Below are 23,010 nucleotides of genomic sequence, written 5' to 3' on the forward strand. Positions count from 1 at the left end.
AAGTTTAAAGGACCAGTAATTCACATCAGCTTTTGGATGAATTCATTGTATCTTCCTTCCTTCCTTCCTTCCTTCCTTCCTTCCTTCCTTCCTTCCTTCCTTCCTTCCTTCCTCCCTCCCTCCCTCCCTTGATTCTTATGCTGGATTTAAAGAGAGAATTACTTTATATTTGCGATATAATAACTATACTTTTTCTCATACTTACTCATTTCCAAGTGGTTTTAAGTTGCAGTTGGAGGAATGTACGAAGCATTAGAATGAGTGGAATTGAAATCAATGGATCCTATTTTTTTTGAGGCAAAATAAGAGTAACTTACTGCACTTTTTACGTTATAATCACCTAATGAATTTGGTTTTCTATATGCAGCTCTAATGAGTTGTTTGTATCTATATATTATCCAACTTGCAAAATAATGTAATTTTATACCTCTGTGCTCTTGTAAACCTAGGTTTTTCTTAAAAGTCATACCACATCCCTGTAAAATTATCTAGTGAGTCCTTAGTGCATGAAATTGTTTAAAAGTGTATTTATCTGAATGCATTTTAATTTTTTAGTGCTTCCTTAGAAAATGAGCAATAGCGCCATCTTTGGGAACCGTAAAATGAGAACTCAGCAAAAAACTGCTGCGTGTAAACTGTGTTTAAGCACAAAACGCTGCTGTGTGTAAACTGTGCTACAGCCTTGCTCGTGCAGTTTTTAAGAGTGTTGACTTCCCAGTAGTTGCAACTCTTTTAACCTGGGATAAAAGTTCATAACATGTCTCTATGAATCTCTATGTAGCCATAGCACCGTAGCTCCTGATACAAACATATTTTTTCTCTCTGCACGCTTTCCCTGGCCCGTCCCCTTCACAGTGCACAAACTGATTTGCTCTTGCGTAGAATGAGACCTTTGTCTTCCAGGGGGTTGTGCACTGCCTTCCCTTTCCTTCTGCAGAATTCTTAATGAAGGGTATATTTGTGATTGTTGCAAATGTTCCTCTGAAAATACAGCTTTCTATTCTTTTTAAAAAGTAAGAAAACATTAAAATTGTGCCTAAGATCATTCTATATGTTATAATTACTGGTTTCCATTAGATTTTTTTAATTTATTGCCTCTTTACAATTATCCCTGGAGGTATATAACTTGGAGAAGAAACGTCTGCATTAGAAACATTAGGTATGCTTACAGTGTTCTGTGTTAGTTAGCTACATATGTGATTTTTCCCCAAATCACTTTTACTTTTCTCTGTTGTTTACCTCTGTGGTTGAGAATTAACACATATGCAAAAGATCCAACCCATCATGTGCAAAAAAAAGACATGCATACAGGCAGTTTTCTTTATTTACACGACTTTTGGGGAACAAAACCAACAAGAAGTTGTTTTCCAGCTTGCAGGAAGCAAACTCTCTTTTATATGATTATTGCAAGATACGTGCTGGGGAGTGCCATCCTCTCGCTGTGTGTTGCAGTGCTCCCCTCATGTTTAATAGACAACTGTGTGTGTATGTGTGTGAGAGAAAGAGAGAGAGAGAGACTGTCTACTGATGTATATTGTCAGTCACTTCCAGGTGGGTTTGGCTAGTTTTGCAAGTAACGAAAGAAATAGGCACAAACTCCATTTGTTTGATTTTACTGTCCTGTTTAGCTCGTGCATTCAGAGTCATTTTAGACTTGTACTTTCATTGTTGAATTGTCTGATGAAAGTGAGTTAATTATGCCAGTGAAATGATACCTTAAAATTTTCCCTTTCTCCCTTCCCTTTTCTGACCCTGTGAAGGCAGGACCCTCTTAGGGAATGATACTTGATCATCATTCAACATAACGTTTCTAAGCTCCTCTACTATTCTGTATTCAAAATAGGTGTGAAATTAACCCATTTAATGAACCTTTAATGCTTGGTAATTTTTCCTCATGGTAGTTTAATTGGTTGTCTGTTGTGTATTTTGTAGGTGGGTCCTCCCCCACACGGGAAAGTGGGCCATTTTTTTTTAATCTCAGCTTTAGTCAGGGTCTCTTGTGGCAAGCACAGATTGTACACCTGAGGTAACTTAGTCCATCTAGTGTACCAGGGCTATTTGTATAAGCAAGCCAGGAGCAGTCATACCAACACTGACATGTTCACACGTACATAAACACACCTCAGTTAGTGTGGTGGGACTGAAAACTGATCAGTTTTAATCATCTGCTGTAGTGCACATGTTCACCAATCCATTATGTAGTATCCCTTTTGGTGCCTGAAGTGACTACAAACTTATTACACAGAAAAGTCAATAAAACAATGGTTTCTGCATCTTCTTTGCTTTCTAAAGCCTCATGCACTGCCATAGATGCCTAAATCTGATTACATGCAGCATTATTTTTATGTTAAAATAGAGTACTAAGCAGTTTTTTTTTTCATGTGCTTGAGATGTTTTAGGCTTCTCCTGATCGTTTTGTACGAATTGGTTTGAAGTTTTACTGAACGAAGCTCTTAACAGCTCTTGCAGAGTTTTACTGGAGTAATCAAACCAGCTAAGAAAAGGGATACTGCATCTTTAACAAGCAATGCCATTTTTTGTTTTGTTTTGTTTTTTAGTCATTGTTGAACTATTTCCAAATGTATTTCATTTCCTTCCATTTGTTACCTTGCATATTTTTAATGCTTAGCATGAATACATCAGCATTTCCAATTGTAAGAGTTTAAAATATAAAACATATGTTTGTATTCAGGAAATGTGTGGTATATGTCAGTACACACATACCTGTTGTAAATGTCATCCTCTAAAATGTGTGTACTCATATAGCTACATATAACATGCATACAAACATATATGTATACACCTGTGTACCAAAAAGATGTTAAAATGAATTACATGAAATTTCTGATTAACTGTATTTATTAATGCAATCTTTATTTTTTGTAACTGAAAAGTAAAAAGCATATTTTCTGCACAAGATTTGTACACAGCTGTTCACTTGTCATGACATTTAGGTGGTGATCATTATATTATGCTGAACTGCATGTTGAAAGTACACAATCCATTTAATTTTCAATTTTTTTGGCAATAAATGAAATCTCAGCATGTAATTTTCTCAAGTGATCTTTCTAAAACACCAATCATTTTTATATGCTAATGTATTTTTTTTTAATTGCATGGCAAAGTAAGGCTAGTTTGTGCATGAGCAAGTTGAAATGCTAACCAAAGAAAACATGAATTTTTCAATTTTTTTTTGAAACGCACATTTCTCTGCTTTATTGAATGTGACAGAGTCACGCTTTTCATTCACCATTGCTTCTCTTTTTCCACTGTCTGTGATTTGCTTGCCAGGAGGAGCTACTATTCTTACTCCTACTATCTGTAAGTAGAATACGGGTGACTTACTATTTTACATGTTTTTAAAGATGCAGTATCCCTTTTAAAAAAAAAAAAAAAAAAAGTCTTTGTAATTTGCCTAAAGTTTTATGTTTTATTGATAATTATCTCTCCTTATTCTCAGGCTTGAAAAATTGCTTATTTCATTGTTTCTCTTATTCTTACTCTGGTTTGTTTTTTATTGATTTTTTTTAAAGGGATATTGTATTTCTAACTGTATATTGACACTTTTGCTTTTTGCTACAGTTTTTCCCATAACTATCATTTTAGTTTATTGTAATCATAATTTAGTTTGCGTTATGGTTCACATTGACACATCACACTAAGAAAAAAATCTGCTTTTCCATTTCCTAGCTAGAGACCCGTAAATCACAGATTGCTTTCTCAGCGCATCAGGTCAGAAGTGGCTGATGCAGCACTTACCCTCCACAGATGCCCAGATGCCAGACCTTTACAAACAGGTCACTGCCCTACCAGTGCTAGGAACGTTTCGGGTTTAAAACTATTTATTTATTTTAAACAGAAATATATTTTGTGAAGAGGTCTGTACCTGTTGATCTGATTGTCAGGTGCTTTGCAGACACATTTTAAGTGTGGATCTTACTGTAGGATGCTGGTTTGCCTAAGGTTTTGCTTCACTGAAGCGAAACTGGCGTTTTTCTATGTGGTGGTGCCCAAGTGAGTTTGTGAGGGCTGCAGCGGTTTGGGCTGTGACGGAGCAAAGCAGTTGTACACATGCTTAATTTTAAAGAAATGCGTAAAGCCCTTGACTTCAGTGAAGGATGTAAGAGTGCACTTGAGTCCTTTGATGAACTGGTGGTGTCTGATAGTGACGCTCTTCCACGTTTTTAAGCAGATTAGTGGACTTCTTTAAACAAACTTGAAAATTAAAAAAACTAAGCTGGCTTAGCTAACTGCCATTCTCCGGTTTATTGTGACAAATTCTAATTTCCTTGTTAAATAACAATTGCTTCAGCCAGAGATAATTAACTGCAGAGTTTCACACTAGGACGGACGGAGCGCTTCTCCCCTCCAGCTCCCACCGCACCACCCACCTGCACAGGGTCAGGCCACGGGGTCCCTCAGCACGGAAGGAGAACCCTTCACACTTCTGCCAGCCTCGAGTGCTACATAATGATTTGCCTAACTGGCGTCAAGCATCGACTGCATATGCCTTTAGCCGAATGAAGGAAAAAAAAGAGAAGGGAAAAAAAGTCAAGCCTACAGGGAGTCAGGAGCTGTTAAACAATAAAACTGTCCTCGCATTGAGCAGCAGTGCTAGAACACAATGGGCTTTTTTAGAATTTGAAGCAGAGAATAAGAATTAGAAACCTAGCTACTGTAATAAGCTAATAACTTGAAAGCTTAATAGCTGTTGATTTATTTAGCGTAGCTAGCAAGTTTTGCTACAAAGCGATGCTTCAAAGAAGGGCTTAATACAGTCGACAGATGAGATGTAATAGTCTTTTTGTTCCATTCCTGAGGTGGCTTTAGAAAAATACAGTCTTCAGTGTATGGAGGATATCTGAAAGGCTTTAAGGCTTTGAAACTTAAAAAAAAAAAAAAAAAAAAAAAAAAAGTCTGAACTAGAAATGCCAGTTTTTTGTGAAAGCTTTGATAGCATTCAGAACCATTATAAAGCTCAAGTAGTTTCACTTCTGGAAGTTCTGGTGATATTCATTTAAAATACTTGTTCAACCAGAGTCTTGTTGAAACTAACTTTTCTTAAGTAAATATGAATGTTGGGAGTAAACACTGAAAGTAACGCATTTCAGGGGAGGCATCCAGCTGTCACTGGTTTGTGTTTTGCTTTTTTGTTGTAGTTGTTGGGTGTTTTTTTGTTTGTTTGCTTTTTACTTTTCACTGAACAACTAAAATATACAGAATTCTCATGTACACCACAAGGATTTGATGAAAAATGATAGGCTTAGAGACCTTTGGGATTTTGGTTGCAAAAAAGAAGAGTTGCAAAAACCAACCGTCATGCTGTGAAAGGAAAAAGAAAAAATAGGAGAAAAAAAAAAAAGGAGATGAGCCTGTTTAGTAGAAGAACTTTGTTATTCTCAGGTATGCTTTGTCCATCTGTAGTCTACTTTTTAGCCCCTTATTCTGAACCAAGGCTATTGAGAGATAGTTCTCCAACACTGGGGAAGAAAATATACAAAATATGAAGTGGTCCCTCGCCTGGAGAATGGTGTAGGTCATTTCTGGTGGATGTTCCCAGGGCTTACCATGTACACGGATTGATAATTTCCACTATTGTTCTTTTTGTCTACTAATACTGGAACGCAGCACAGAATCCTAAAAATTGTCAGAGAATACAGCATACAGTCCTTTTATTTAGAGAAATGTAAGATTAGTGGTGTACAAGCATTTACCCAGATATCTCACAGTACTTCATGTAGAAAAGACTCGTGAAATTAAGCTGTGTTTTAAACATATATTTTTGAGAATACAATATTTTCAGCGATGATTGTGTCTCTCCCATGTGGTGTCAGATTTATCCAAATAAACAAGTTGGCTATCTGCTACATTACAATTAAGAGCTTCAGATGCAACTGGAAGAAAATATTGAGATTACAGAGCAGTCTAATGTATGTTACAGATTCCTGAAGAACCAAGGTTCACTTTAAGCTGCTTTCCATACTTTGTACTACTTAAGGTTGTGCTTTAAGAATATTGTCTTAAAGTGATAATTAAAATATAGTCTGTTTCCATCTGACTTCTGAGTGAAAGTTATTTCAGTTCTTCATCAAAAGGAAAGAACTGAGAGAGTTCTAAGTGTGCACTTTAAGGGCACTGGCTGTTAATTTGGGGGGTGAGTTGTAAAAATTAGGCTTTGCTAACAACTTTGCTGTGATACTGAGTATAAGGCTGTTAGTATCAAAATGTAAGCTATCCCCAAACTGCATGCAGAATGGTGAAGAGCTTTTTGTTCGTTTGTTTGTTTTTTAAATAATAAAAGTTCGGTGTCAGGAGTAAAAATAGCATGGTATCATGTCGTATCTTGCGTACCAAATGGGAGGAACAACTTCTAACATAAAAGGTAATGTGAATCCATATTGAATAATTATGTTTCTTTTGTTATTTCATGTTTTTTTTTTTTTTTTTTTTTTTTTTAAACTAACAAAGTAATTCAGAAGGTTAAATGACTTCTTCCTAATATGGAAACCAAGGGGACTGATTTATCCATTTATAAAATCAAAACACATTTAAATGGAGATGGTTGATAAAACTGCATGCACAGATGCTTCTTATTTTTCATTTCAGTTAAAATGTAATTATATTCTCTAATTTGTTTATATTAGTGTAATTACTCTGCAGGAAAAAGATATTATCAGGGTACAGAAGTTAGAACTTTAATTACAGCATTTGTGTGTGTACAGAAAACATACTGTCATAACTCTTTTATAGCAGGGTGCATAGTTTTATCGATTTCGTGCTGGAAAAAGTGTACACAGGAAAACCAGCCAAACTTTTCAGTCATTTGGATTATAGATCATTATTATTGTAGACATCAATGTTCATCAAACATTAAGGTGGTTGGGGTTTTTTCTTTTGGCTTGGCAGCAAACTCGCAAAGAAGCGCAAGGATGCCATGGGGACCACCCGACAGGAGATGACGCACATGGTGAATGCAATGGACAGAAGTTATGCCGACCAGAGCACCCTGCATGCAGAGGATCCCCTTTCTATCACATTTATGGATTCTCATAACTTCAGCCCCAGATGTAAGTACAACGGTCAGAGATATTCCAGAGAGTAGGTTTCCACGTAGGAACATGGAAAACTGTTCTACTTTTTTATGAAAATGATTCTAAGTTCCAGGTTTGCTAAAAGGACAGGTAAATGCAAAGGTTGAATATGGATATTCATATGTTATCCTTAGTGGTGTATGAACAATTATTTAAATATTTTTATGTACTTTCAGTATGCATTGTTGTTCTGGGGGAAAAAAAATACATTTCAGAAATGTCTCAAATTCTGAAATAGCTTTTCTTCATGAGGATATTTAATACCAACATGTTAAATATTACTGCATAACACCATGTCTGTAATGAATAATAATCTGAGGTCCAAATTAATTTATTTCTTTTGGCAGTAAGGATATTATAACAGAAGGAAACATTGACAATTGTCATTGCTGTTTGTGAAGTTTAGGAACAAGCTTGTTAATATACCCGCAGATTTGCTCTGTATTTGTATTTCTTTGTTGTAGTCTTGCCAGATGTCTGGTTTTGACAAAGTTTGGCAGTTTGGGTTTCTGACTGTTAAGTGTCTGGGTTGTAGCTACCACTGAAAGTCCAGCCTGCCTGCCTTCCATCATCTGCTGTATGGCTTACACAAAAGGGAGATACTCCACTGACTGTACCTCTAAATTAGTTCTGCCATAGACCTGGCAGTAACCTGACCTCGCGGCACCATGGACTTCTGGGCTTGGCTATAAACAGTTCTGAGCAGTCTGAGCTGCTTCTGAACTTTGTGTCTTTTGGGCATGGCACCCCTTCTCCCATCTCCCTTCTCCTGCCTCCTGTACTGCTTATGATGCCTCTGCAAAATGCATCCCTTAAGGCTGTAAAATTCTCTCCTGATTGTTTTAAGGAAAATGGATTTTGGAGGAGGGTTATGGCTCAGTTTATTGAAGCTTACCAAACTGCAGAACTGCAGAGTGCTAACATTTAAAGCGTCTCATAACCAATTAAAAATGGTAGGTTAGTGTACAGTTTTAGCTAGAACTGTTTGAAAATTCCCCAAAGTTTGATGTCTTATTGGCACTGAAATTCATGGAGACAGCTTTACAGTTTGATTTGGACTAAGTTATTGTGGATCCCAGGCAAAGTATCCATCAGGAACCTACATGGCTATTAGTGAGCTGGGGCTGCCAGGCACTTGGGCAGCCTTCCGCATGGACCAACCTGAAGCCAAGAGCCCACAAGCCCCAGCCACTGCAGCTGTCCTGGTTGGTTGGCAAAGGAATTTGGCACCACTGTTTTCCAGCTTCCTAGGTATGTGATTTTTGGGGTGTTGGACGATTCAGTTCTCCTGACCATCATCTGTTCTGGGGCAATGAACTATTCAGGTTTCCAGGGTTTCAGCTCTGGGACAAACTATTAGACAGATTGCTTCAGAATTGGAACTCCATTTTGTCACAGAGCTGTTGATATTTTAATTTTTTGTTCCACATTGGAACAAAACCAAATTCTTGATCCTGCCATTCCTTTCTGAAACAGCTTATTTGTTTCTGCACAGTTCTAGTTATAATAACAAATGATAAAATTCTGTGCATTTTATTTGAACATTTGCATCTGTGTATCTGTGGTTTTCCTATATTCATTAAGAGCAGTATCTTTATTATAGCACATTAAAAAAAAAAAAGCTATTAACTGCATTTTAAAAAAAATACTTGGAACACTTTAAAGAAATACCATTTTATTTTGAGATGAGCAATTCAAGTGTTACATGAGTGAATGGGTTTAAAAGGAAAGGACCTGGTTCTATGATTACAAACCTTTATTGTGAAGAAAGAACAATAGTGAAGGAGGAGCCCTTTCAAAAACTAAATTGCATGTAATGCCTTCTTTATTTCATTTCAGTAAGATCTCTTTGCCTTTATCATTACATTTCTGAAGTCCAAAATCACTGCCTTTCATTTCTCTTTTATTCAGGATGCATTCTGGAACTCTGTATTCATTCTGTTTTTTCTGTTGTAAGAAAATTAATAGGATTTAGTTATCACTTGAAATCTTTTTCTCTTTAAGTATGTTGTTTTTATTCTTAAAATACACAAATTGAGGGTAATGTATTTCTTCATGAGCTTTGTTTTCCTACAGTGCCCAATGATCCACTTGTGCCGACAGCTGTGTTAGGTGAGGACCGTAGTCCTTCGTTATCCATTCCTGCATGAGTTTCCTCTCCTTGCATGGCTGAACATTGAAACAGTGTTTAATGTAAAAGATAGCTATACTGTTGTCACAAAATAACTCTACACTCAGTTTATCATTTTAGAATTAAACTGGCACTGCTTTTAGAATAAAAAATGTTTTAGGTTCTCATTAAGAAGTTATTCGTAGTCAGTGCTTACTGAAGAATAAATGAGTAAATAGGTAAATCGCAAATACTGAAAATTTTCTCCCTAGAGCATTGAAATGAAGTTCAGATGAGCTAACGTGAAACTAGATTTCTCTTAATAGATACATGAAAGAAACAAAAAAAAAAAATCTGTATTAGTATTACTTGGCACCTAAAGCTTAATCTTCTACCTGTTTAATAAAAAGAAAAATAGAAAAGGGAAAAACATCTATAAAATCCAAGAGAAACTATTTCATGCATTGGTTCTGTACAAATATCCTTGTATTAATTTACATTTACATTTATTAATTACATGTTTCAATTGACCTTAATTAGTAAGCTTCTCAACTTTTTGATTACTTCAAAAAGAACAACAGATGTTGGGAGTGGCCAGGCTGTTTATTTCTGTGCCAAATCTAACACTAAGCATTTCTTTTAAGTGTTGAGTTTAAAAAAAAAAAAAATGCAAAAATAAAAGTATAATTTGTACCCAGATTTTTAGTATGATAAATACAGTGTGCAATATTGAGTTTCAGTCAGTTGCTGAGGTTATTTTAGGATAAAAGACAAATATCAGGAAGTGGACATGAATATAAACTGAGGCTGAAAGTTAGATTCCTAGAAGTGAAGTTTAGAGGGATGTGGAAACAATTTATTCCCTCCTCTCTTTTGAGATGGTTTAGTATAATCTAGACTCTTTCTGGCAATTGATTGTGTTATTTGTTTCAAAAATTTGGGACCAAAGCTCTGTTTTCTGACTGAGTACTAGTTCCTATTAACTGAGTATTATTATTAATCACTCCTAGTTTTTCCCACTCCTAGTTTTTAGTTGTCTAGACTAAATCTTCATTGCTGGAAATTTACCCATTTCCTTTTGAGAGACTCAAAAAATACAGAGAACCAACACACTCCTGTCCTTGTAAAACAGTGTTTTATCCATTAAAAGGGTCATACATTCTCTGTTGTCTCTCTTCCAGTTGAGTTAAACACAGTTCTTTCGCTCTTTATCTTGTAGTTGATGTTTTCTATAAATTTTTGTTGTTCTTTTCCTCTGAACATTTTCCAACCCATAGCTTGAGTTTTTAAATTGTGGTGCCCAAAATCATGTGCAGCTCTTAGGAGGTATCTCAGTGCTGAGTATAGGGGAATAGGTACCCCTACGTCCTGCTTAGCGTCCCTGCTACCTGAACCATGTGTTGTCTTGTGCTCGTGTAGTTGACTTGTACTGAGTTACCCTCTAAAATCCCAACTATCATTACCGAATCCACTAGTCAGTTTTGTAGCTTTATATTGACTTCCCTTTTCCACACACCATGTTTCATTCTTTGTTTAATCACCTTGTTGATTTTTGCATGTGTCCCAAAAAATCAAGATAACTGTGAAATTTGATCCTGTACTTGCAAACTGCTCGTGCCCTCTGCCAATATAATCAGGGCATTGTGCAAGTTGTAGGTAAAGATACTGATAAGGGAGGAACATTTGCAGATCTTCATTTCAGTTGTCTTCTGAGAATGACAGCAAATCATTATTTACTACTTTGTGAGTGGTCTTTGGTCTTTGTCAAGGTGGTGTGTATTCACCATGTGGGAGATTTATCAAGCCATGTTCTGCCCATTTCTTTTTAGTAATGTTGCAAATGACATTCTTGTTAATGTATTAACAGTCAAGCATCCTTAGAAAGTTTATGAACGTCAGAACTGTTAAATGCTTGAGTTTTCCACTTTAGACCCAAGGAAACCTAACCAGGTGCTTTAAGAGTTTTGTGAGGAGAGGTGAAATGTCACAGGTGCCTGAAAGAGCAATGGGTTAGACTCAGTGATCCTGAATACTTACCAAATTTAGATCAATGGATTTACAGTTTATTTAAAAACATGTCTGTTCTTGTAAGACCTTTCATATCCTTTAGCTTCATTTCAGGCTTATACAAGTTACATAGATATGGTCTGGTGATACTGGACAAGCTATTCCTAACAGTTCTTTTGGGCTTCGAGGACATTGCAAAGGCCAATCTGCTGCCACTGTGTTGTGGTAGATAACCAGACATAGGCAGCTGTGAACAGCAAGGACAAGGGATTAACTTGAAGAACAGATTAACAGTCCTGTCTGTGTTTCCATCTACTCGTAATGGTGTTTTGGGCATGAGAGTCTCGTGCTACAAACAAAACAATGCTAGTTGGAAGAGGTAAAATTATTCATTACAGGGACTGAAACAGTGAAAAGAGGTAGACAAGCTTCTGGGCACGCCATGTAGAAGGGGTTTTGTAGCCGAGATCATTTGGCATGCTTCTCCACATAACTTACTTGGCCCAGCATCACAACACAGTTTTCCTCTGCTTTATTTAGAGACGAACAAAATTGTATGGGCTCTAAATTATAGAAAATTTTATTTAGTGTGAAGCTGTTTTCATTCTGTAGCTGTACTAGATGTCATTGTCTTCATGTGTATCTTATTAATGCCACACTCCATTCTCTGTACATTAGCACTAAGTTAGAATGACAATTTTGCTTTTCTCAAGTCCCTATCGTTATACTGATAGCATAATATGGCCCTTGTATTTTTAAAACTGCTTCATTGTTACCTATTGTGAAGCTTTAACAACTTTTAATGTCATCTTCTTTTAGTCATTTTCTAATATAGTCCTGAAATAAATTTCTTATGTTCTGTTCACTCATTGTTTTTTTGCTGCTTCAATGGGTTAAAGTGCCTATTACTGGTAAGTATACAGCAAGGAATGGGGGAAACTGAAAATCCTGAGGTGGTTTGAAATTTGTATCATTTAATATTTGTGACACTACAATAAAGAGTGACTGCTGCATGTCACTCACATTATTGAGCAGTTTAGTGAGGCATAAATGTACTGAAATTAGCAACTTGTGTGACAGTTCAAAGAATCGGGTTTCTTACTAGGAGATCTCATTTTGGAAGGCATTAACAGGTTTTTCACTGGCAGAATTGTAGCAAATCCAACCCTTGGGGAGTTTGTCCATCCATCCGTCTCCCCTCCCCCCCCCCCTTTTTTTTTTATTCTTCCTATAGTTTTAATTCCTGAATCCTTTGCAAGGAAAATGGTAGACTGATTGCAAAGGAATATGTGAGTGGTCAGGTACCCACTGCTCATTCCTGTTGCTACACTCCTGAAGATTTCAATTATAGTTTTTCTTCTTCTGTAAATTCACTTAAATTGCTGATTGCTAATTTTAAAAAATGTTTCACAGAAGAGACTGACTAAATATCATCATTTCCTCGAGTTTTGGTGTTTGGTTTTGATAAAAGAAACGCAGGACAATGAAGGAGACTATTTATGCAGAGTAAAAATTGCAGCTCAAATCAACATACCCCCAGTTTTATTTCTCTACTAAAATATCTGAGTTAAAAGGACCACTCATAAGTGTTGATTCTTCTTCCCAGATGGAGTTGATGTTCTGAAGCTATAACAGAATTGCTTCCGTTTTTCAGTTGGATCTCAATTTACTGTTTGAAGGCTTTAGACAAATGATGTGCTGATACCGCTACAGAGTTATTCTAATTTATTCTGTAAGGTCTGGTATTGTTGATGATACATATTAGTCATTAAAAAGATTACTTTAGCTGATAGAGGCTGGAGTTCCCAAGAACATGAATGTCATAAAATTTTGTAGCTCCAAATAAAATGCCCTTCAGGAATCTCTATTGCTGGATGAAGGATAGCCAACTTCTGTATGTGTTTGCAGTTGAATTCTTTTATGTACTTCCCAGGATTTATGTGCTGGAGAGTAAGTACTTTGCATTCTCAGAAATTAGACATGTTTTTGAAGGAAGAGACTGAAAATAGAACTTGATATGTATAGCAGCAGGTACCTAATGCATTGCTTTCTTGTGAACGCAGATGAAAATCACAGTGCAACAGCAGAGTCCAGTCGCCTTCTGGATGTTCCTCGTTACCTGTGTGAAGGCACAGAGTCCCCGTACCAGACTGGGCAGCTGCACCCTGCCATCAGAGTGGCTGATTTACTGCAGCATATTAACTTGATGAAGACTTCTGACAGCTATGGATTTAAAGAGGAGTATGAGGTGAGATCTTTGGTGGTTTAACTTGCAAAATATTTTGCTAGCAAAAATCCCTTTGAAAGCTGCAGCCTTTTGTTTGCATTGCATTACAAAAGGGTGCAACTAAATTTCATGGGATTAAGTGGGAAAAAAAAATAAAGATAAGCAGGCCTAAGATTCCTTGGTATCTAACCCAAAGGTGAAATAGTAAGTGGAGTCCAATGGTTTGAGTCATTACAAGTGCCTGGAAAAAATACTGCATGTATCCTATAGGGCATAAGGAGACAAGCCCAGCTGAATCTTTTTGACATATTGTAAGAATTTCCACCCCTTTGTCACTGCTTCTTAGTTGAAATGCTGTAATTAGTTATGTGAGTTTTCCTAGCGGTCTTCCATGCAGATCTCCTGGATTAGGTTAAAGTGATGATTTAACCTGGCTGGTTTTGCCAGAAGCACAGACTGGAAGCACTCTTATGATTTATTGTAGCATCTCGGTAGGGCAGTACTGGGGCTAAACTCCAGCTGAGAAGCAGTAAAGAAGGGCCAAGGGTAGAAACTTCCTGAATTTCTAATTAGACCTGCCTGAGCAAAGGTAAACCAAAAATTCCCAGCACTGGAGGTAGAAGATGAGTACAGACGCATTTTACTTCTGATCGGTGAATCTGTTTGTGATTCTTTGGAATTAGAGTATCAGGCAGTGCACACAGTAAAGATGGGAATGATACTGCCAAGGTCGCATGCAATACAGCTAGGTTTAAAATGAGTTTTCTTTGAGTAAGTAATCTCTTCTGACTCAGTTTTCAACCTTCTCTCCTTTCTGCAGCTGTCTCTACTGTAACATAACAACTGGAATAAATAAATATGTGATTTTTAAAAGAATATTTTTCTCTTTTCCTCTCTTTTACTTAAATACGCTTCGTTACACTCTGCTTACCTTCAGTGTCAAGGACTGCTGGGGGGAGGGTTGTCCCTGATCCCATATCGGGTGTTGTCCTGCTTACTACTGTCTCTATTGCTATTCATAACATCTTTGCTCTGGCTTGGGCTTCTGCGTGTGCGTTTAAGTTTTGTTTCCGTGGCTGCTCTGTACTTCCTGGAGCTAACTTGTCCCACTCAGGATAAAAGAACATCTGGAAGGAAGGAATAGTATAGACCTGCAACAGCTGTAAAATATCTACAGGCAATGAAGAAAAACCCAAGGAAGAACAAAAGCTTCGTCTGTCACTACTGAGAGATCAGACTCTTAAGAAGAGTTCAAAAAAAAAATAGTAATTTTGCTAGTGGTTAGAGGGAGGCACATGAGTAAAAGCAACGCGACCAGTACACATTGGCAGAGGAGGCTTCCCTGTGGCTCTGTAGGAAGACAAAACACTGTGCTAAGAAATGTGAGGGAAGTAATGTAATGCTGTTGAACACAGGCTATATATTATGCTGTCTTGTAAGAAGGGTGATCAATCTACCTGTGTTATCTCAACTTGCAGTTGTTCATCCATAACAAGGGGGTCTGTGCATGTTTAGCCTCCCAGCTATTCCAGGATTTGAAATCTGGAGTCCCTCAATGACTTGCCCATTGATCCATAAAAGTCACAGGGAGGGAGAGCCTCCCTGCCTCCCTAGATGTATTTCTGTACCATGGTGCCGTCTGGGTGACCAGAGCGGATGAGCAAAGCTGAGCTTACTTTATGGTAGAGAAGTTCTTTTAAACTGTTAGTTTTGGAAATAAATTAATGGTCGGACTGTTTTCTTTCGGAACATTTTTATTTATAGAGTTTCTTTGAGGGGCAGTCAGCTTCTTGGGATGTCGCTAAGAAGGATCAAAACAGAACAAAGAACCGCTATGGAAACATTATAGCATGTGAGTATCAGTGTGCGTGGTTTTAGTGATAGACATAGCTGTGTACTACCTGTGCTGTGCTCTCTCTTGCTTAAAAAGTCTCCAGTGGTGTACCTGCATAATACCCCAATCGGAGAGAGATGACAGTGCCTTTTCCAGGATTTTTGTCCTTCACGGTTCAACTTTCTTTCTTTTATAACTCAGGCTGAATTTCACATTTGCGTCCCTGTTGTGCAAGCTTTGGTAAGCATATAATAGCAACAAGCTAGCAGCCATCTGGTTGTTAATTCTGCAGTAGGTTTCTCCAATCATAATTTATTTCAAGTAATTCTGACAGCTTCAAAACTTTTCTGTTTTATGTGGTTTGTAGTTGGTACATCTGAATTGTAGTAGTTTAAAGCTGATGGTTAAAAGATGTGATTAATATCAGAGAGTTCTGTCTCTTGTCTTTAGGCATAAAGTTTCAGTAGTTTAGATTCATCCTCTGAGGTAATGAAATTTTGTATTGTTTTACAAATGCATGGGAATGAAACTATTGGAGAGGTCCATGAACTGGTAGAGTTACCTTCATCAAATCAAAAGTGTGTTGCTAACAGCTACTTTGTGACTTCCTTATTTTCTTTAATATGTCAGTATGAACTTGAACAGGCTGGGGCTGGAAGTAAGAAAACAGTAATCATTATTTTTGGATTTCTAGATGTCCATCAGTGGAGCTGGTTTTGAAAGGGACTTTGAGCAAGTAACCTTGATTCTTTGTGTCTCTTCACCATGTTACACTGGGATACCTTTCAGCTACAGTTAATGAAGTTTAATGAATGTTTTTGAAGTAATTGGAGGCCTCAGAGAAAATGACTCATTGTAATTCTGTATAAACACATTTAAGGGTTGTAGATTGCAAGGTTCTTATGCCAGCTGATTTTGGTTTTCTAGAGGGTTTTCCATAATATTTTGCTTTAAAATCACACTTCAAAAAGGCACCGTAACCACTTGGTTTTTACAGATGACCACTCCAGGGTGATTTTGCAACCTGTTGAAGATGATCCATCTTCAGATTACATTAATGCCAACTACATAGATGTGAGTGGACTGCACAGCTTTCTCTCTCAATTTGCTAGCTTCTCTATGTGAAACTTTTGCATGTTATGCCTACAAATTTATTGAAAGTTTTCTTTTATTAAGAACAAAATGTACACTTTCCTTGTTCTACGTCCTAGTACTCACTGACACTGTTGTGCTTTCTTTCACATCTGACTTTGGTTTGGGCTGTAGATTTGGCTGTACAGGGATGTAAGTACCACTATATGTGAATAACAGCATCCTATTGTAAATATTTAATCTAAATATTGTTATTAATTAGTTTGCTCTTCTATTTTTATCATGAGATAACTATGCATGCCTCATCTAATTTATCTCATCTGTTCCTTTAAAAAGTTTCCTTTTGTGTGAATATTTTTTGTACATATTTTGAAAAGTTAATTTAGACTTAATGTAACTCTGAATATTTTTAGATGAGTTGGGTAAATCTGTCAGTTAAAGAAAATTTGGTGTTCACTTGTTTGTTTGTTTGTTTTGATGATGATGATTTTGGCCACTAGCTTTTCTTTTCCCCTCCTCATTTATATGTGAGAAGATGGATAGTATGCTGTTCTATAGTAATTTGAAAATGTACCTGTGAAGTAGATGTTTGGCAGTAGATCTGTTTGCCAAAAAGGGAGGAATGAAGGCCTCTTGTGTTGTGTTTGTTTGTTTTTAACAACAATTTAGACAAACTGAATATTTAGCTGATATTTTTCTTAAGATGCTACTTTAGGTATTACAAAGTATATACACAAACATATATATAAATGCGTATTTTAATGCAGTAATCTCACTTCTACAGAAAATGTCTCGTTTAAAATTCCATACTTTTACTAAAATACAAATTAAAAAGAAACTGATATGAATAGGAAATTTGAACAATTTGTGCCATGTTTTTTGACTTACAAAATAAAACTTCAACACTTGAGTAATTAAAAAGTTGTGGTATTCAAATAATTCAAAAGATACTGGAGTGGGTAGTACAAATGTTTTTAGAATACATAGTTTTGGTTATTTTCCTCTATAATTGCACCTTACTAATTTTTCCCATCCACTGTTAGTTGATAAATTATCTAAGACTCTTCAGGGTATAAGGCTTTAGCTTCAGGTATATTGCTGTCTTTTTATTTTGATATTTTTATATGGCAATCCCTGAAGTGTTAGGCCCACAATATTTTGCCTGGGGCTTTAGACAGATAAATTCTCACAGATTTGTAGTAATTCCAGTTCTTTGAGGAGTTTTTTTTGTTTTGTTTTGGTTTGGTTTTTTTGAAGTAAATAAGATCTCATTATAACCAGACAGGAAGGCAACAAGTTAGAACTGGCACTCTGCAATTTTAAAGTGACACTTTTACCTTCTTCTGGAAAGCATTATCAAGTGCAAAGGAGGGTAACACAGATTCCACTTCAATAATTTGAAGCTGGGACTTGATATCAAGGACTCCGGTAGATTTTTTTTTAGTAATTTGATGCAGTCTTGGTCTCATCTGAATTCAAGAGTAGAATACTCAGAAGTCTTCATAAACCTAAGAGGAAGGTGTTCTCAGTTTAGACAGGATAATGAAGTAGTCCATGGAAAAGGATATAAACTCCTTGGGTACAATGAAATCCTTCAGTTTAGTAGCAAGAATTGAGTACTGGGAATCCAAGGGCTCCTGAGCCTTATCTCCTGTAATGCAATACTCGATTCAAGTGGCTTAATAAAACCGTGCCTTAACAAATAGGGGACAACAGATAATGGTTTTAAACTAAAAGAGGGGAGATTTAGTTAAGAGGTTAGGAGAAAATTCTTCACTCAGAGGGTGGTAAAGCACTGGAACAGGTTGCCTAGAGAGACTCTGGATGCCCTATCCATGGAGGTGTTCAAGGCCAGGTTATATGAGGCCCTGAGCAACCTGATCTAGTGGGTAGCATCCCTGCTTATGGCAGGGGGTTGGAACGACATGATCTTTGAGGTCCCTTCCAACCCAAGCCATTCTATGAAATAATTTGAGTTACTCCTTTCACATTTGCACATTGTGAAACTTTGTATTGTCTTCTCACCAGCAATATACGTATTTTCTTCCTCTTTGTAGCTATTGTTGCTAGTATTGGTCAGAATACATTCTCAATGACTTCCTCAAGAGCTGAATCCATTTGTCTTTTAGTTTCTATGCAGGCATTTGCTGTTTAATGCTGTGTGGTACAGCTAGAGTTGGCATATACCCAGCTAAGTGGAAACCTGGTTGTGTAGGGTTGTCTATTTACCTATATATATATATATATGTATGTGTATATACTCGTGTGTATGACGTCCAGTGTAGTACATGCATGCTTTGTGCAGTAGTGCAAAATACTTTGCAGAGGATTCTCTGCAGTAAGACCTCGATTTTGTGCACATGCCTTACAATAATTCTTTATTTATAAGAAGGCAAAAGGTGTGTACATTTTTTTTTCTGTTGAAATTGTTGGGAACACTGATTGAATATTGAGATAATCTGGTGGCAAAGACAATTTTTACTAAATTTTAAATAAATGCTCCATTGTATTCAGCTGGGGTGATATTGTCAAGGGAGGATGAGTTTTTAGGCCCAAGGGACCTGTCTAAAATACTCCTTTCTGGTATACTATGATGTCTGTTTAAGTCAGATGTTGTTATTTTCATTTTCTTTGTTGTCATTCAAACCTTTTCAGCATTAACAGTTTTTTTTAGGTTTTGAGCTTCATGCTGCTCTTAAATATTGGTCTTTTCTGAAAAGGTTGTCTAGACATAAAAATTCTGTTGTACATTATGCTTTTATTTTCCCCTCCCTCTTAGAAATATGATACTCAAACTAACTTGTATTGCCGTTTTAGGGATATCAGAGACCAAGTCACTACATTGCAACCCAAGGTAAGGATCTGGGAGGTATTAATCAAACCTAATAAATGCTCTTTGCAATGTCCAGCAGCATTTTGCTAGAATGAAAGTATATGAAAATAAAGTTTATCCAATATCGTGAGTTGTCTTTTTGTGTTATGGTAAATTAACATAGCATTGTTCAGTTGAAATATGAATAAATACACAAGTTTCACTAATTTGTCATGTTAATTAGATATTGAGCAACTCTTTAAGTGGTAAATTCAGCTGCTAAAGTCACTAGCTACTACCATGGTTTCCATTTATGAAGATGAATAGAGAAAAGAGGCATGTGGACAGAGAAGAGACCAGTTTCAACCTGCCTTGGGGCATTATTTTTTCTTCCCATGTTGCAATATATTATTTTACTGTTAAGGATTTAGTCCATGATGGAGATGGTGAAGATAATAATGATAAACACTATCTCAACAAATCTGGGTGAAATGAGGCCAAAGAGGGACAAAGCCTCTTTGTAGAAAGAAATGAGAAGAAATGAAGGAAATCCTTCTAGTATAATGCACTGCTAATAAAAAGGGAAATAAGAGGAAAAAAAATGAATTTCTATGGAAATCATTCATTTTGTATTTCTGATAAAATTCACAGTGAGGAAAAACATATAGATTAGTCTAAGATTGCAATGAAATATCAAAGTCTATGAATTAAAATAAAAATAGATTTAGATATCTCATTATTTGATCTGTGAGTATAATCAGATAGCTAGCTGGAAATATCCCATTATTCATGCTCTTGCTTGATTGTATGTGAACACAAAAATGGGCAAACTAAACTCTTGTTTTAAAGCAGGCTTTTTAAATTTCTGTCCACAGATTTCTATTTTTGTGTAAGTGCTGTTTAAACTGAAATCTCTGTGGCAGTTAAGTCTACATTTGTATTTTACTTCTGTTTTACTAAATGTCTGCACAGTTTAGTGTGTCCAGGATACACAAATATGTTGCTGCCTTAGTGTGCAGCCTCTGATCTGGCACATGAAGGATCATTTGTGAGTCTTCAGATGTATACCATGAACAGTAAACGTATAGTACTGCTGCGTTGTGGTCAGGGAGCTGTTTCTGAGATGGGAGCAACAGGGTAAAAGCCACTGCCCCTCAACTGAATGTGTCTCGTCTCTGCGGCAGAGCAGGAGGCAAAACTTAAAGTGCTCCTTGTTACTTCATGGGAAAGTACTTAAATTATTTTAAATGCCCTTCAGTGGGAAGTTTGTGCTTCAGCATCTGCTCATGGCTGCATGCTTTACAGGGAGCAAGATGGTAGTGCGTGAGGTCTGTGCCACCAGTCTCACCACAGGTATCACCAGCACCTTGGTGAACATCACAAAGAAATTCACACTCAACACATTATTTAGCACAGGTAAAGCAAACCTAGTGTGATGTAATTGCACGTTACTGTGTCCTTGTAGTTTTCAATGCACTTCCAGTGCTTTATTTCTTTCAAGTGGTAATTCAGTTAAACTGAGAAGATTCAGCACTGGTTAGAAATAACAATGTAGTCTGGAAACAGGTGTGATGATGTGGTTTCATGAAGCTTTCATCTTTGAACAAATGCATTTGTATGTGTCAGCCTTGTAAAGTTATGGATTTTATTTTTAGAGTTTGCTTTGTCTGTTGTTTTGTTGCACAGTTGTATCTGGCATTTTTCTTACAGGTCCAGTTCACGAGACTGTGTATGATTTCTGGAGAATGATATGGCAGGAGCAATCAGCTTGTGTTGTTATGGTCACAAATTTAGTGGAAGTTGGAAGAGTAAGTTTTTATTTCACTTTTCTTTTAATGCTGCAAGCCTAAAGAAAAACCTGCGGGCAAAACACACCACTAGCAGAATGTAGATGAGTCTTGTGAAGGACCACCTTGCATCCTGAGAACAGAGGAAGGGGTAGAGTTGATAGTCCACATGTTGTTACAGGTTACAGTATTGCATTAAAACAAAGCTAACTTCTGAAGAGCCACCACAGACAACTGAAGCTATGCTAGGTTTGTTTAGTGAAAAAATGCCTGAATCCAAAATTAGTTTTTTCGCAAAACAGATTTCCATATTAGGTCACTCAAACGAACACAGTAAGTATACTGCTGAGCAAATGTACTTCTGTATCAGTGACTAGAAACCAGCAATTTGCAGTTTATCAGTAACACTTTCCACAGGGAGTAATATAAAGCATCTGGGATTACTTGCAACGTTTGATTACTGATATGAAATGCATCCCAGTTAAACATAAAGTGGAAATGTGTTGCATAACTCATCACTAAAATAAATAATAAAAAGGTCATTTTAGAAATGAATTTGATATCTAACTACAGCCATGTAAAGCAGTTTAAACTCCTTGCAGCTAGTGCTTTACTCAACAGAATCGTTACCCATGACAAGTTATGTGAGTGCAGGTTCATTTTGAAAATGTGTGAGGTAATGCAATATGTGCAGTAATGTATCCTCAAGCTTTTATTTTTTTTTTCTTGGGTGTAAAACACGTCCTCATTTTGTATTTAGGTCAAGTGTTACAAGTATTGGCCTGACGACACTGAAGTTTATGGTGACTTCAAAGTGACTTGTGTAGAGATGGAGCCCCTGGCAGAGTACGTCGTCAGGACCTTTACTCTCGGAAGGGTGAGAACATTTTGAAAGGGCTCAGCAAAATATTGTTCCCTGGTAGCAAGGGAGTATGCTTGCACATGTTCCTGTGGGATAGGAAATCCCTCTGTCTGGTTAACAGGCCCACAGTGTGGGCAGCCATATCTCACTGCAGGAGTATGTGTTGCATCAGGGCTATCCAAACATGCATGCCACCCTGGGATTTAGATTCGCCAGAAATGTTGACTGCAACCCTCCCCTTTCTCACATACACTTTTCTCTGTAGCTATACTTCTGAACTGAGCTCAAGTACTTGGTTTTGAATCCTGCCTGTCATTCATCTCCATTCACTCTGCCCTGAATGCAGCTGAGCCAATCTCACTTAATCAAAGAACAAACTCTGTAAATGCAAGTTATGTGATATAATTGTGGTCTTCTGATACGTTCTTTTACTTCCCTGTGTATGTTGCAGGTCATTGTCTTAATTAGCAAAACTTCTGAAAATTAATGCAAATTGCAGCTATGTATAGAAAAAATACCTAATGAGGCAAAAACTAGCATACTGGAGTAGCAAAAGTAAGAATGATTAACTTCAAACTGGAAATTAAAATACAATAACACCTTTACACTTTGTATGTTCTTTGCTTTAAATAATTGGTGAAATGATGAAAATGGCATGTAGATTCTGTCAGTGATATCCATTATTTGAGTCAGAGGATATCTTGTCAATGCAATACTTTGAAATTCATAACCTTTTTTTGCCTTTGTATTACAGAGAGGCTACAATGAAATCCGTGAAGTTAAACAGTTTCATTTCACTGGCTGGCCAGATCATGGAGTTCCTTACAATGCCACAGGCCTGCTTTCATTTATAAGGAGAGTCAAATTATCTAACCCTCCTAGTGCAGGACCTATTGTCGTCCATTGCAGGTGTGTACAGATGCAGTAGATTGATTTTTTCCACACCTATATATATATGATCATTTACAATAGTCTCTTGTGAAGCATTCATCATTTTGAAATATTTTGGATTTTGTTGTTTTCTTTTTGAACTGCCTGAATTCACACTACAATAGGATTTGACTGTCTAAAGCGGTTTTTGGAAATAAACAGATTCTAATACTGCTTTCCTAAGTAGACTAACCAGACGTTTTCTTTTTCCTACAAGAACTGCACCAGCTAAAGCATATTAAACTCCAGGCTATCATT

At 36.8% G+C, this 23,010-nt stretch overlaps 1 protein-coding gene across 17 annotated transcripts in view; it reads left to right on the top strand.

The window, feature by feature from the left end:
• PTPRK (protein tyrosine phosphatase receptor type K) overlaps positions 1–23,010 on the top strand; it is a 412,635-nt gene that overhangs the window by 372,457 nt on the left and 17,168 nt on the right. For 3 of the 17 annotated variants that reach the window (XM_035320269.1, XM_035320268.1, XM_035320278.1), the window contains exons 15-27: positions 1,118–1,159; positions 3,292–3,321; positions 6,898–7,067; positions 9,168–9,203; positions 12,108–12,119; positions 13,272–13,456; positions 15,200–15,287; positions 16,267–16,343; positions 16,536–16,553; positions 19,179–19,215; positions 20,884–20,981; positions 21,721–21,837; positions 22,577–22,731. In XM_035320269.1, coding sequence (XP_035176160.1) covers positions 1,118–1,159; positions 3,292–3,321; positions 6,898–7,067; positions 9,168–9,203; positions 12,108–12,119; positions 13,272–13,456; positions 15,200–15,287; positions 16,267–16,343; positions 16,536–16,553; positions 19,179–19,215; positions 20,884–20,981; positions 21,721–21,837; positions 22,577–22,731 — 1,065 coding nt within the window. The remainder of the gene's footprint in view (positions 1–1,117; positions 1,160–3,291; positions 3,322–6,897; positions 7,068–9,167; positions 9,204–12,107; positions 12,120–13,271; positions 13,457–15,199; positions 15,288–16,266; positions 16,344–16,535; positions 16,554–19,178; positions 19,216–20,883; positions 20,982–21,720; positions 21,838–22,576; positions 22,732–23,010) is intronic. The other 14 variants (XM_035320276.1, XM_035320275.1, XM_035320286.1 and 11 more) reach the window with 10 other exon arrangements.

Source organism: Oxyura jamaicensis, chromosome 3, assembly GCF_011077185.1.
Source record: "Oxyura jamaicensis isolate SHBP4307 breed ruddy duck chromosome 3, BPBGC_Ojam_1.0, whole genome shotgun sequence".
NCBI classification, from domain to species: domain Eukaryota; kingdom Metazoa; phylum Chordata; class Aves; order Anseriformes; family Anatidae; genus Oxyura; species Oxyura jamaicensis.